Source organism: Oncorhynchus masou, chromosome 10, assembly GCF_036934945.1.
Source record: "Oncorhynchus masou masou isolate Uvic2021 chromosome 10, UVic_Omas_1.1, whole genome shotgun sequence".
Lineage (NCBI taxonomy): Eukaryota > Metazoa > Chordata > Actinopteri > Salmoniformes > Salmonidae > Oncorhynchus > Oncorhynchus masou.
Window position 1 is genome coordinate 175,950 of NC_088221.1, and position 16,307 is coordinate 192,256.

Here is a 16,307-nt window from a genome sequence, read left to right on the forward strand (position 1 = left end):
TGAAAAACAAATGATAGTCCCACTAATCCCAAACCACTGACACGGTCGCCAGGTGTACTGTGTTTCTTCCAACACATTGGTGCGGCTGGCTTCTGGGTTAAGTGGGCATTGTGTCAAGAAGCAGTGCGGCTTGGCTGGGTTGTGTTTCTGAGGACGCACTGCTCTTCCGTTCTCACGAGTCCCACCTCTGCAACTCCTGTACGGACAAGAGTGTAACTACCAATTGGATACAATTTCCAAAATTAAAGCATTGTATTTGGGACCATTCATTCACTAAACCTCAACTTCATCTTGTAATGAATCATGTGGAAATGTATTAAGTTGAGGTCACTGAACTACTTGGAGTAACCCTGGATTGTAAACTGTCATGGTCAATACATATTGATACAACAGTAGCTAAGATAGGGAGAAGTCTGTCCATAATGAAGTGCTGAAGTTATTATAGGACTATTTCTCTCTATACCATTTGTATTTCATTAACCTTTGACTATTGGATGTTCTTCTAGGCACTTTAGTATTGCCAGTGTAACAGTATAGCTTCCGTCCCTCTCCTCGCTCCTACCTGGGCTCGAACCAGCAGCACAACAACAGCCACCCTCGAAGCAGCGTTACCCATCGCTCCTCAAAAGCTGTGGCCCTTGCAGAGCAAGGGGAACAACTACTCCAAGTCTCAGAGAGTGACGATTGAAACGCTATTAGCACGCACCCCGCTAACTAGCTAGGCATTTCACATCGGTTACACCAGCCTCATCTCGGGAGTTGATAGGCTTGAAGTCATAAACAGCTGCTGGCAATTGCATGAAAGTGCTGTTTGAATGAATGCTTACGAGCCTGCTGTTGCCTACCATCGCTCAGTCAGACTGCTCTATCAAATCATAGACTTAATTATAACATAACACACAGAAATACTAGGTCATTAATATGGTCGAATAAGGAAACTATCATCTCGAAAATAAGGCGTTTATTGTTTCAGTGAAATACGGAACCGTTTTGTATTTTATCTAACGGGTGGCATCCATAAATCTAAATATTGCTGTTACATTGCACAACCTTCAATGTCATAATTACGTGAAAGCAGCCCAAACTGTTGCAATTTCACCTGGTTAATATTGCCTGCTAACCTGGCTTTCTTTTAGCTAAATATGCAGGTTTAAAAATATTTACTTCTGTGTATTGATTTTAAGAAAGGCATTGATGTTTATGGTTAGGTACACATTGGAACAACGATACGCACCGCATCGATTTATATGTAACGCAGAACACGCTAGATAAACTAGTAATATCATCAACCATGTGTAGTTAACTAGTGATTATGATAGATTATGTTTTTTTATAAGATACGTTTAATGCTAGCTAGCAACTTACCTTGACTTACTGCATTCCCGTAACAGGCAGTCTCCTCGTGGAGTGCAATGAGAGGCAGGTGGTTAGAGCGTTGGACTAGTTAACTGTAAGGTTGTAAGATTGAATCCCTCAAGCTGACAAGGTAAAAATCTGTCATTCTGCCCCTGAACAAGGCAGTTATCCCACCATTCCTAGGCCATTACTGAAAATAAGAATGTGTTCTTAACTGACCTGCCTCGTTAAATAAAGGTTTAAAAAATAAAAAAAATAAACGGCCAAATAGGTGTCCAATTATACTGATTTCTGATTGTTATGAAAACTTGAAATCGGCCCTAATTAATCGGCCATTCCGATGTATCAGTCTACCTCGAATAAAAACACCATAATATTAAGGAACATTAATACCAAAAGTTTTAGTCTCTAGTACAGCCAATATTTAAAACAGACAACTGCATTTGTGAATTCAATCGCTGTCGCCGAGATGTTGAGGTTTATTCATAGTTTAATTAAATGCTTCCTTTATTTAGTTTAACTAAAATGCTTGACTGTATTTAAAGACATGGATGATTTGTATGCTGTGTGATGACATGCACAGATGAATCATTGATTGATATACTTACTGTATATTGTAGTAGTTCTTTATTCCAATAAGTAAGTTATGCTAGAACATCTACAGTAATCAGGATTCTTAGGCCTACAGCTGTGTCATTTCAATAACTGCTCAAAGATGCCCTCTAGTGGTCAAACTAGCATTAATGGCAACAATTGCTGACCGTAAAATATGACGTTAAGCATGCTAACATGCCATACAATTACGCCGCAAGTTGTGCTGCAGTATGACTCAACTTTTAAAGGAAGAACCACTGTACATTTTAAAGAGAGCACAGGTTTTAGGAATAGGGAATGTTTTTCCAAAACAAATTTAAGGATTTTGGTTACAGAACTTTTCAGTCAGCTTCATACCACTCTGCATCCAACTGCTATCTTGCCTCTGAAGCGAAGATTGGTTGGTCCTGGTCAGTCCCTGGATGGGAGACCAGATGCTACTGGAAGTGGTGTTGTAGGGCCAGTAGGAGGCACCCTTTCCTATGGTCAATTTAATTTTTTTTATTTTTTTATCCCAATGCCCCAGGGCATCTTGCCGATGGGACGTTAAACGGGTGTCCTGACTCTCTGTGGTCTCTAAAGATCCTATGGCACTTAACGTAAGAGTAGGGTGTTAATCCCATTAATCCTGTTAATCCCATGTCATTTACAAAATAGCCTCCAATACCCTACTCAACAAATTGGATGCAGTCTATCACCGTGCAATCTGTTTTGTCACCAAAGCCCCATCTACTACCCACCATTGCGACCTGTACGCTCTCGTTGGCTGGCCCTCACTTCATACTCGTTGCCAAACCCACCATCTCCATGTCATCTACAAGACCCTGCTAGGTAAAGTCCCCCCTTATCTCAGCTCGCTGGTCACCATAGCATCACCCACGTGTAGCACGCGCTCCAGCAGGTATATCGCTCTGGTCACCCCCAAAACCAATTCTTTCTTTGGCCGCCTCTCCTTCCAGTTCTCTGCTTCCAATGACTGGAACGAACTACAAAAATCTCTGAAACTGGAAACACTTATCTCCCTCACTAGCTTTAAGCACCAGCTGTCATAGCAGCTCACAAATTACTGCACCTGTACATAGCCCACCTATAATTTAGCCCAAACAACTACCTCTTTCCCGACTGTATTTATTTTATTTATTTTGCTCCTCTGCACCCCATTATTTTTATTTCTACTTTGTACATTCTTCCACTGCAAATCTACCACTCCAGTGTTTTACTTGCTATATCGTATTTACGTTGCCACCATGGCCTTTTTTTGCCTTTACCTCCCTTATCTCACCTCATATGCTCACATCGTATATAGACTTGTTTATACTGTATTATTGACTGTATGTTTGTTTTACTCCATGTGTAACTCTGTCATTGTATGTGTCGAACTGCTTTGCTTTATCTTGGCCAGGTCGCAATTGTAAATGAGAACTTGTTCTCAACTTGCATACCTGGTCAAATAAAGTTGAAATAAAAATAAAATCCTGGTGTCCTGGCTAAATTACAAAATCTGTCGCTCATACCATCGCGGTCACCAAATCATCCCCAGCTTACAATTGGATTGTTCATCCACCCTTTTCTCCCATGTAACTATTCCCCAGGTCGTTGCTGTAAATGAGAATGTGTCCACAGTCAACTTACCTGGTAAAATAGGGGGGGAAAAGTTAAATGGCTGTAATTATGTTGTAGCTTCAGCAGCACGGACAGAGGAATAAACACTTTGATCTGTGGTGGTTGCTGCAGCAGGGAGGAGAGAGCGACAACGGGTGCTAGTCATTTACATTTACAGTTAAGTCATTTAGCAGACGCTCTTATCCAGAGCGACTTACAAATTGGTGAATTCACCTTCTGACATCAGTGGAACAGCCACTTTACAATAGTGCATCTAAATCATTCAAGGGGGGGGGTGAGAAGGATTGCTTTATCCTATCCTAGGTATTCCTTGAAGAGGTGGGGTTTCAGGTGTCTCCGGAAGGTGGTGATTGACTCCGCTGTCCTGGCGTCGTGAGGGAGTTTGTTCTACCATTGGGGGCCAGAGCAGCGAACAGTTTTGACTGGGCTGAGCGGGAACTGTACTTCCTCAGTGGTAGGGAGGCGAGCAGGCCAGAGGTGGATGAACGCAGTGCCCTTGTTTGGGTGTAGGGCCTGATCAGAGCCTGGAGGTACTGCGGTGCCGTTCCCCTCACAGCTCCGTAGGCAAGCACCATGGTCTTGTAGCGGATGCGAGCTTCAACTGGAAGCCAGTGGAGAGAGCGGAGGAGCGGGGTGACGTGAGAGAACTTGGGAAGGTTGAACACCAGACGGGCTGCGGCGTTCTGGATGAGTTGTAGGGGTTTAATGGCACAGGCAGGGAGCCCAGCCAACAGCGAGTTGCAGTAATCCAGACAGGAGATGACAAGTGCCTGGATTAGGACCTGCGCCGCTTCCTGTGTGAGGCAGGGGCGTACTCTGCGGATGTTGTAGAGCATGAACCTACAGGAACGGGCCACCGCCTTGATGTTAGTTGAGAACGACAGGGTGTTGTCCAGGATCACGCCAAGGTTCTTAGCGCTCTGGGAGGAGGAAACAATGGAGTTGTCAACCGTGATGGCGAGATCATGGAACGGGCAGTCCTTCCCCGGGAGGAAGAGCAGCTCCGTCTTGCCGAGGTTCAGCTTGAGGTGGTGATCCGTCATCCAGACTGGTATGTCTGCCAGACATGCAGAGATGCGATTCGCCACCTGGTCATCAGAAGGGGGAAAGGAGAAGATTAATTGTGTGTCGTCTGCATAGCAATGATAGGAGAGACCATGTGAGGTTATGACAGAGCCAAGTGACTTGGTGTATAGCGAGAATAGGAGAGGGCCTAGAACAGAGCCCTGGGGGACACCAGTGGTGAGAGCGCGTGGCGAGGAGACAGATTCTCGCCACGCCACCTGGTAGGAGCGACCTGTCAGGTAGGACGCAATCCAAGCGTGGGCCGCCCCGGAGATGCCCAACTCGGAGAGGGTGGAGAGGAGGATCTGATGGTTCACAGTGTCGAAGGCAGCCGATAGGTCTAGAAGGATGAGAGCAGAGGAGAGAGAGTTAGCTTTAGCAGTGCGGAGCGCCTCCGTGATACAGAGAAGAGCAGTCTCAGTTGAATGACTAGTCTTGAAACCTGACTGATTTGGATCAAGAAGGTCATTCTGAGAGAGATATCGGGAGAGCTGGCCAAGGACGGCACGTTCAAGAGTTTTGGAGAGAAAAGAAAGAAGGGATACTGGTCTGTAGTTGTTGACATCGGAGGGATCGAGTGTAGGTTTTTTCAGAAGGGGTGCAACTCTCGCTCTCTTGAAGACGGAAGGGACGTAGCCAGCGGTCAGGGATGAGTTGATGAGCGAGGTGAGGTAAGGGAGAAGGTCTCCGGAAATGGTCTGGAGAAGAGAGGAGGGGATAGGGTCAAGCGGGCAGGTTGTTGGGCGGCCGGCCGTCACAAGAAGCGAGATTTCAGTCAGTCACTCACTCACTGTCAGTCACTCACTCACTGTCTTTATTTATTTTTACACAGCGCACAAAGTCTGAGTCTGGCCCAGCACAATCAAATTAATTTCTGTTCGGAGTCCCTCGTCATTTGTGCGTCTTAATTATTTAATCAAACTGTGTGCTTAAAGCAATAGACAAGCTCAGTGAATATAAACTCAGCAATAAAAAAATCCCTTTTTTCAGGACCATATCTTTAAAAGATAATTTGTAAAAATCCAAGTAACTTGAGATCTTCATTGTAGGGTTTAAACATTGTTTCTCATGCTTGTTCAATGAACTGTAAACAATGAATGAACATGCACCTGTGGAACGGTCATTAAGACGCTAACAGCTGAAACGGTAGGCAATTAAGGTCACTTATGAAAACTCAGGACACTAAAGAGGCCTTTCTACTAACTCTGAAAAACACCAAAACAAGGATAACCAGGGTTCCTGCTCATCTGCGTGAACGTGCCTTAGGCATGCTGCAACGAGGCATGAGGACTTCAGATGTGGCCAAGGCAATAAATTGCAATGCCATACTGTGAGATGCCTAAGAGAGCGCTACAGGGAGACAGGATGAACAGCTGATCGTCCTTGCAGTGGCAGACCACGTGTAACAACACCTGCACAGGATCGGTACATCCGAACATCATACCTGTGGGACAGGTACAGGATGGCAACAAAAACTGCCCGAGTTACAGCAGGAACACACAATCCCTCCATCAGTGCTCAGACTGTCCGCAATAGGCTGAGAGAGGCTGGACTGAGGGCTTGTAGGCTTGTTGTAAGGCAGGTCCTCACCAGACATCACTGACAACAACGTCATCTATTGGCACAAACCCACCGTTGCTGTACCAGACAGGACTGGCAAAAAGTTCTTCACTGACGAGCCGCAGTTCTGTCTCTCCAGGGGTGATGGTCGGATTCACGTTTATCGTTGAAGGAATGAGCGTTACACCGAGGCCTGTACTCTGGAGCGGTATGGATTTGGAGGTGTAGTGTCTGTCATGGTCTGGGGCGGTGTGTCACAGCATCATCAGACTGAGCTTGTTGTCATTGCAGGCAATCTCAACGCTGTGTATTAGAGGGAAGACATCCTCCTCCCTCATGCGGTACCCTTCTTGCAGGCTCGTCCTGACATGACCCTCCAGCATGACAATGCCACCAGCCATACTGCTCAATCTGTGCGTGATTTCATGCACGACAGGAATGTTAGTGTTCTGCCATGGCCAGAGAAGAGCCCGAGAAGAGTCTGGTGCAGTCCATGAGGAGACGCACTGCAGTACTTAATGCAGCTGGTGGCCACACACAGATACTGGCCACACCAGTTACTCTTGGTTTTGACCCTCCCGTTTGTTCAGGGACACATTATTCCATTTCTGTTTAGTCACATGTCTGTGGAACTTTCTTTTTTTGCTGACTTTAGTTGAATTGATTAAAACACATAGGATGTGTGAATATATGAAAAATACACGTTTAACAATGCAGACCAATCGATTGGTCGAAAGAACAGACGACTCTTGGTCGACCTAGATACATTTTTTGGGGAGTCAACCCTAAAATGGTTGCACTCTGGAGCCCTGATTTCAAACCAGACCAAAACACTCCACACTTAAAGCAGCCAAAACGTTCCTTTCATTTTCTCTTCTAGTTAATTTCCATGAATTCTTAATTCTTAATCTTTATTCTTCCCTCACCTTCGTCCCAGGTGCCGACCATTCTGAACGCGCTACAGAGGAGCGTGCAGGCCGTGCTGGTGGGCAAGATCCAGATCCAAGATTGGTTCGGCAACGGCATCAAGCGGGCGTCACTGATGAACAAGTGGGTACTGAAGGAGGTGACCGTCAATGAGGATGAGCGCTGCCTGCTGCAGACCGACGGCTCTTTCCTCTACCTGCTCTGCAAGGATGGCCTCTACAAAGTGGGCTCCGGCTACAGTGGCACCGTCAGGGTAGGTAGGGTGGGATGACATGTGGGTGTGTACTTGAGTGCTTTTTTCAAGTGTGACTTATTACACTCGTATAGCAGTCAATACAAACTAATCCATGAGCATACAAGATACACATGACGTCAAGCAAAGAGACACTGCGTTTGAAGGTAGGCCTTGAAATACATCCACAGGTATACCAAATTGACTCAAATTGACTCAAATGATGTCAATGAGCCTATCAGAAGCTTCTAAAGCCATGAAATCATTTTCTGGAATTTTCCAAGCTGTTTAAAGGCACGGTTAACTTAATGTACATAAACTTCTGACCCACTGGAATTGGTACAGTGAATTGTTGGAAAAATGACTTGTCATGCACAAAATAGATGTCTTAACCGACTTGCCAAAACTAGTAGTTGAAAAATTAATTTTAATGACTCCAACCTAAGTGTATGTAAACTTCCGACTTCAACTGTGACCCTGCTCCTCACCTAACCCCAAACTGTGTATATATTATTTGTGTGTGTGTATCTATGTTAATCAATAATGTACTGCGGTCTTAAAGCTACTCATTAATCAATGAGCAGAAATATGGCATTGGTGACCTCCTTTACCGTTCAGTTCTAGACTTTGGTGTAATCTGTTTATGGCTACTGGTGTTCCTGCTTGTCACTGTGATTTGGTCAGGGGTTCCAAGACTGTAACTACCAATTGGACATCATGAAAAAGGGTTGAAAGTAGTACACAAAAAGTAAATTGCAATTTATTGTCGAATGAGCGGTTGTTCATGTTCAAAGTATAAGCATTTCCATGAGTGTAGTGTTTTTTATGGGCTCCACCCGCTCTTGAGCCCCACCCCTTTCCTTTGTCGACTAAGCCGTCATATCGGCTTAGCCCACTAGGGACTTTTCAGTGTATCATGTCAGTAACCAATGAATAACTAGTCTGTATGTAGTTCTGTGATTGATTAGTTAGTTAGTAAATCAATAATTAAGCTAATTTGTATATCGATGATTTATGATGCTAGGTATCGTGCTGATATCCAAGGGTTTGCAAAGCTCAGGAATTGATAAGATAATAAAATATCTGAAGAGTTACATTTGGGAAATTGCAACTCTAATAAACATTTTCAAATGGTGCCCCAACTTCCTAGTTAATTACAATTCCGTGATTCATTTAATAATTACACACAGAGAATGTATTTGATAATATAAGCTCCCCAAGCACAAAGTGGGCTCTTCTTAAATGGAAGAATTTTGAACCACCAACTGAGCAATCGGGGGAGAAGGGCCTTGGTCAGGGAGATGAGCAAGAACCCGATGGTCCCTCTGACAGAGCTCCAGAGTTACTCTGTATAGATGGGAGAACCTTCCAGAAGGACAACCATCCCTGCTGCTCTCCACCAATCAGGCCTTTATTGAAGTGGCCAGATGGAAGCCACTCCTCAGTAAAAGGCACATGACAGCCAGCTTGGAGTTTGCCAAAAGGCACTTAAAGGACTCTCAGAACATGAGACACAGGAGGCGATGGTCTGATGAAATCAAGATTGAACTCTTTGGCCTGAATGCCAAGCGTCATATCTGGAGGAAACCTGGCACCATCCCTACGGTGAAACATGTTTGTGGCAGTATCATGCTGTGGGGATGTTTTTCAGCGGCAGGTACTGGGAGTCTAGTCATGATTGAGGGAATGATGAATGGAGCAAAGTACAGAGATCCTTAATGAAAACCTGCTCCAGAGTTCTCATGATCTCGACTGGGGCGAGGGTTCATGTTCCAACAGGACAACAACCCTAAGCATACAGCCAAGACAAAGCATGAGTGGCTTCGGGACAAGTCTTGGAATGTCCTTGAGTGACCCAGCCAGAGCCCGAACCCCATCGAACGTCTCTGAAGGGACCTGAAAATAGCTGTGCAGTGACGGTCCCCATTCAACCTGACAGAGCTTGAGAGGATCTGCAGAGAAGAATGGGAGAAGCTCCCCAAATACATGTGTGCCAAGCTTGTAGCGTCATACGCAAAGAAGACTAGGCTGTAATCGCTGGCAGAGATGCTTCAATAATTTACTGAGCAAAGGCTGTGAATGCTATTTTATTTTTAATAAAAAAAAAAAAACTTGTTTGTGCTTTGTCATTATGGGGTATTGTGTGTAGATTGAGGGGGGAAAAAACGATTTAATACATTTTAGAATAATACTGTGATAGACAATTCTATCACAGTACCATCCGTTTTGTCACCAAAGCCCCATATACCACCCACCACTGCGACCTGTATGCTCGAGTCGGCTGGCCCTCGCTTCATATTCGTCACCAGACCCACTGGCTCCAGGTCATAAGTCTTTGCTAGGTAAAGCTCTGCCTTAACTCAGCTCACTGGTCACGATAACAACACCCACCCCTAGCACGCGCTGATCATCCCCAAAGTCAACACCTACTTTGGCTGCCTTTCCTTCCAGTTTTCTGCTGCCAATGACAGAACAAATTGCAAAAATCGCTGAAGTTCGAGACACATCTCCCTCACTAACTTTAAACAGTTACTTCGCTTCTATGGCTTATTTATTCCCTTACCACCTCATGCAATTTGCACACCCTGCATATAGACTTTATTTTTTTCTGTTGTGTTATTGACTGTACGTTTTGTTTATTCCATGTGTAACTCAGTTTTTGTCGCACTGCTTTGCTTTATCTTGGTCAGGTCGCAGTTGTAAATGAGAACTTGTTCTCAACTAGCCTACCTGGTTAAATAAAGGTGAAAAAAAATGTAACGTAAAATGTCAAGGAGTCGGAATACTTTCCGAATGAACTGTACATATCGAATCATCTGGAAAGGGAACATTCGGCTATGCGTTTGGGATTGCACTCTAACATTGGATCAGTGTGTGTATTCCAGGGCCATGTGTATAATTCCACATCATGCTTCAGGAATCGGATGGAGAAGAGATCATGGTTGGGCTTCGCTCAGGTAATTTAACTTCAATTTTTGTGTTAATCTTCATTTTGATTCCATATGACGAAAACATGAGACTATAGGGATCTTGGAATTCTATTTCATCTCTAGTTATGGTTGTCTTATAGTCGTACAATGCTGTTGGCTGACTGCATAGATTTGTATCACCCCCTATTTGACCCAATAAGCATGGTTGCTGATCTGTATGCAGTAAATGCTTAAGTTGATAACGATTCTGCTCCTACTGAATCCCTTTAGGGGTTAAGAAGGAATAGGTTTTTACCCCCAAAATTACATTTATTGATGAGACACTGTTTGTTTGTATGGAGTTCCTGCTTGTGCGGGATCGTCTACTTTACACCTATTTCGTTCGGCAGCTCAGAGAACAGGTGACTCTGGTGAATGGTGCCCGTTTTGCGATGTTAGATCAGATCTGAATCAATGTCTGCAAGATCACATAATTATAGTATTCTATATACAGATGCAGGATGTTAATTTGACAAGTATTGTCGCAGCAAAATAATCCTGCAACATCAGGATTTGAACATTTAGTTCCTAATGTTGCTTGATCGGTGGTTCGGCTATTAGCTGGGCATAATTTGGTTACATGAAAATGAAAAGTGTAATACTGTTTATATAACCATGTGTTAGTGCAGGCTTTCTGTGAATTAATGTAAATCACGACACTCTTCTGAATTCCCTCCAGCGCAGGACATTTCTCAGAAACAACAGTGTTGCCAAATTAAGATCCTACATCTGCAACAGAACTGAATATAATAGCGTAGTGTAGCGTTACGGAAAGACAAACGCCACCTAATTTCTTATGAGGATGATTGTGCAAATGGTCGCTTTTGTCTCAGGTGGCCATAACTCAACAGGGTACACTACGAGGCAAATCATATCCTACAGTTTAACATCATCTGCTCTAAAATTCCCTCACTGTACTTCATTCAAAACACTGGGATCCACCCAAATAATTTGCATTCCTTGATCCTTTCTCGGCATTATAAGGCTGCGTTGAGACAGACTTATCAATGACCCAGGCCCATCTCATCTAATCCCTCCCATTGTGTCGCTGAGTTGTCATAATGCTTCAGTAAATGCACATTATCCCAGGGGCGTTTATGTCCCTCTTACTGCCCTGAATGCCTCTGCTGACCCTACAGCTGTTGTATGCAGTAGTCATATGCCTATGAAGCTGAGTTATACTGTTAGCACTGGGGTGGTGTGCCCAAGCAGGAAGTCCAGTGTGCAGATCACCTTGCACTAACATAAATAACCCAAGCATCTCTACCTCTGCTAAGCTTCCCAGAAAAGTGTAAAAAATATCACACGTTTACCAATGTAGCTTAACTGATGATCTTTTCGGACACTCTCTGAAAGTAACTTCGATAGTACCTTTGATACAGTGGTGGCAATACATGGTTATAAGATCAACAGAAAATACAGAAATGTCAAAGGTGGAGGTTTGGCTGTTCATATTCTGACCCACATTCTTGTAATGCTGTTAAAGTAATATGGCTACAGGTTTATAGAGGCCCATTATCAACAACCATCACTCCTGTGTTCCAATGGTATGTTGTTAGCTAATCCAAGTTTATCATTATAAAAAGCTAATTGATCATTAGAAAACCCGTTTGCTGTTATGTTAGCACAGCTGAAAACTGTTCTGATTTAAAGAAGCAATAAAACTGCCCTTGAGACCTGTTAAGTTTCTGGAGCATCAGCAATTGTGGGTTCGATTACAGGCTCAACATGGCAAGAAACAAATAACTTTCTTCTGAAACTCGTCAGTCTATTCTTGTTCTGACAAATGAAAGCTATTCCATGCAAGAAATTGCCAAGAAACTGAAGATCTCGTACAACGCTGTGTACTGCTCCCTTCACAGAACAGTGCAAAATGGCTCTAACCAGAATAGAGAGAGTGGGAGGCCCCGGTGCACAACTGAGCAAGAGGACAAGTACATTAGTGTCTAGTTTGAGTGATAGATACCTCACAAGTCCTCAACTGGCAGCTTCAATAAATAGTACCCGCAAAACACCAGTCTCAATGTCAACAGTGAAGAGGTGACCGTTGAGGCGTCTGTTTAATCCCAGAAGCCGACCCAAGACGACGGCACCGCAGAAGGCGCGGCCTCCTGGTCAGGCTCTGTAGACGTGCACATCGCCCACCGAGTGTACTACTTGCCAATATCCAGTCTCTTGACATCTAGGTAGACGAAGTTCGAAAAAGGGTTGCCTTCCAGAGAGACATCAGAGATTGCAACATTCTTTGTTTCATGGAAACACGGCTTTCTCGTGATATTTTGTCGGAATGATTTCAGCCACCGGGCTTCTCCATGCATCTAGCCGACAGAGATTAACACCTCTCTGGGAAGAAGAAGGGCGGGAGTGTATGGTTCATGATGTATTCGACTCATGGCATAATCATAACAACATACAGGAACTCAAGTCCTTCTGCTCACCCGAACTAGAATTCCTCACAGTCAAATGCCGGCCATATTACCTTCCAAGTGATTTCTCGTTAGTTATCGTCACAGCTGTTTACGCTCCCCCTCAAGCAGACACCAAGATGGCCCTAAAGGTACTTCACTGGACTCTATGTATACTGGAAACCATATATCTTGAGGCTGCATTTATTGTAGCTGGGGATTTTAACAAAGTAAATCTAAGAACAAGGCTACCTAAATTCTATCAGAATATTGATTGCACTACGCCCGGGGATAATCCACTCGACCACTGCTACTCTAACTTCCACAATGCATACAAAGCCCCCCCACACACACTTTGGCAAATCCGACCACGACGCCATCTTGCTCCTACCGTCTTATAAGCAGAAACTCACAGGATGTACCAGTGACTAGAACCAATACTGATCTGACCAATCAGAATCCACGCTTCAAGATTGTTTTGATCACGCGGACTGGGATATGTTCCAGTCAGCTTCAGAGAATAACATTGACCTATACGCTGACTTGGTGAGTGAATTTATAAAGAAGTGCATTGGATAGGTTTTACCTACTGTGTGTATTAAATCCCACCCTAACCAGAAACCGTGGATGGATGTCAGCATTCGCACCAAACGGAAATCGCATCACACTGCCCTATCCCATCTGGACAAGAGGAATACCTATGTAAGAATGCTGTTCATTGACTATAGCTCAGCATTCAACACCATAGTACCCTCCAAGCTCATCAAGCTGGAGGCCCTGGGTCTCAACCCCACCCTGTGCAATTGGGTCCTGGACTTTAACGTGGCCGACCCCCAGGTGGTGAAGGTAGGAAACATCTCCATCTCGCTGACCCTCAGTACTGGGGCCCCATAAGGGTTTATGCTCCGCCCCCTCCTGTACTCTCTGTTCACCCACGACTGCATGGCCATGCACGCCTCCAACTCAATCATCAAGTTTGCAGACGACACAACAGGAGTGGGCTTGATTACCAACAGTGACGAGACAGCATACAGGGAGGATGTGAGGGCACTCGGAGTGTGGTGTCAGGAAAACAACCTCTCACCTCTCGTCAACAAAACAAAGGAGATTATTGTGGACTTCAGGAAACAGCAGAGGGAGCACCCCCCTATCCACATCGAAGGGACAGCAGTGGAGTAAGTGGAATGTTTAAGTTTCTTAGGTTACACATCAACGAAAATCTGAAATGGTCCACCCACACACAGAGTGTGGTGAAGGCGCAATAGTGCCTCTTCAACCTCAGGAGGCTGAAGAAATTTGGCTTGTCACCCAAAACCCTGACTAACTTACAGATGCACAATCGAGAGCATCCTGTCGGGCTGTATCACAGCCTGGTACGGCAACTGCTCCGCCCTCAATCGCAAAGGCTCTCCAGAGGGTGGTGCAGTCTGCACAACGCATTACTAGGGGCAAACTACCTGCCCTCCAGGACACCTACACCACCCGATGTCACAGGAAGGCCATAAAGATCATCAAGGACAACAACCACCCGAGCCACTGCCTGTTCACCCCGCAATCATCCAGAAGGCGAGGTCAGTAGAGGTGCATCAAAGCAGGGACCGAGAGACTGAAAAACCGCTTATATCTCAAGGCCATCAGACTGCTAAACAGCAACCACTAACATTGAGTGGCTGTTGCCAACATACTGACTCAACTCCAGCCACTTTAATAATGGGAATTGATAAAAATTGATGTACAAATATATCACTAGTCACTTTAAACAATGCTACATAATATAATGTTTAGATACCCTACATTGCTCATCTCATATGTATATAATGTACTCTATATCATCTACTGCATCTTTATGTAACACATGTATCACTAGCCACTAAGCTATGCCACTTTGTTTACATACTCATCTCATATGTATATACTGTACTCTATACCATCTACTGCATCTTGCCTATGCCGTTCTGTACCATCACTCATTCATATATCTTTATATACATATTCTTTATCCCCTTACACTTGTGTGTATAAGGTAGTAGTTTTGGAATTGTTAGGTTAGATTACTCGTTGGTTATTACGGCATTGTCGGAACTAGAAGCACAAGCATTTCGCTACACTCGCATTAACATCTGCTAACCATGTGTATGTGACAAATAAATTTGATTCGATTTTGATCTTAATCTGACCCAGCTAATCACACAACCCATTCGGTTAAATGTGAAAAATCTAGATAGATCCTCAATATTAGTTTTCATTCTCATAATTTAGCAATTATAAAAAAAGATGAGTCTTTACATGGCTAAAAGAAAATGAATATAACATCTACTGTTTACAGGAAACTCACTCTACATCCTTAGATGAAGTTGCATGGAAAAGGGAACGGGGTGAAATAATTTTCTGTCATGGACAAAGGAACTAAATGATATTAATTAACAAAAATGTCGATCTGAATGTGAAAATTATCAGGAATGATTTGCAAGGAAGGTGGATCCTTTTGAATATGAAAGTGGACAAAGTGATTTTGCTCATTATTCTATATGGTCCAAATCAGGATGACCATGCTGGTCCAAATCAGGATGATCGAAGACATTTATACCAATTTATTGAATTTACAGGCAGCAAATGATCTAATCATTATGGTAGGAGACTAAAACAGTGTTAACTACCTCTATGAATCGTAAAGGTAATAACTCTTCAAACTATCATCACTGTGCCCTTTAAGGAAATTATAAATAGTGGATATTTGGAGACTAAAAACCCTGACCTCGTGAGATACACATGGAGGAGGCTTAATCAAGCTAGACGTCTTGACTACTTTCTTGTCTCTTGCGTAAAAGATTAAAAAAGTTTTAATAAGAGATTGCGATCGGATCATCAACTAATTGGCATTCACATAACACATACATTTTCCACATGGACAGGGATATTGGAGATGTATAAGTTTACTGTGTTACAAAGAGAATATTTTTTTTTACGAAGTTTACTGGAGGACAACTTATTTTTGACGAAGACAAAATAATTTATAACTGAAATTTTCCAGTATAATATAGGTTCAGCAAATCCCCTTTATTGTTTGGGATACCTTTTAAATGTACTACCTTCAGGGTTCATTCAATTAAATATTCATCAATAATCAAAAAGCAGTTCTGGCTAAAGAGACACGACAAACAGGAAGGCCATAAAGACTAAGGGAAATCCATGAACTAATAGTACAGGTAGATAGCAATAAAAACGCTACTATAGAGAGACAAAATAAGTTAGAGGAAAAACAAAAAGAACTTGAGGAACTTATTCAAAGAACGGTCTAATGTAATCTATTACACAAATAAAGCAAACTGGATGGAATATGGAGAAAAAGGAACACAATTTTTCCTGAATCTCCAATACAGATAGTTTGTAGAGATATTACCTTTACGGTTCGTTCATGTCCTTTGTTTTACATTTATTTTTTTGCCTTGTTTGCTGTTTTCTTGTCTTTAACTTTTTTCTCTTTAGTTCATTCTCTTGGTTGATGGTGCATTGGGGGGGGGGGGGGGGGTTCTTGGGGGTGGTGAATGGAATTAATTGTATTTTTTTTCTTATTGG

General features: G+C 43.4%; 1 protein-coding gene across 11 annotated transcripts in view; it reads left to right on the plus strand.

The window, feature by feature from the left end:
* The window catches only part of mycbp2 (MYC binding protein 2), a 301,049-nt gene that overhangs the window by 39,866 nt on the left and 244,876 nt on the right, over positions 1-16,307 (plus strand). For all 11 annotated transcript variants that reach the window (XM_064975618.1, XM_064975623.1, XM_064975614.1 and 8 more), the window contains exons 6-7: positions 7,136-7,378; positions 10,243-10,314. In XM_064975618.1, coding sequence (XP_064831690.1) covers positions 7,136-7,378; positions 10,243-10,314 — 315 coding nt within the window. The remainder of the gene's footprint in view (positions 1-7,135; positions 7,379-10,242; positions 10,315-16,307) is intronic.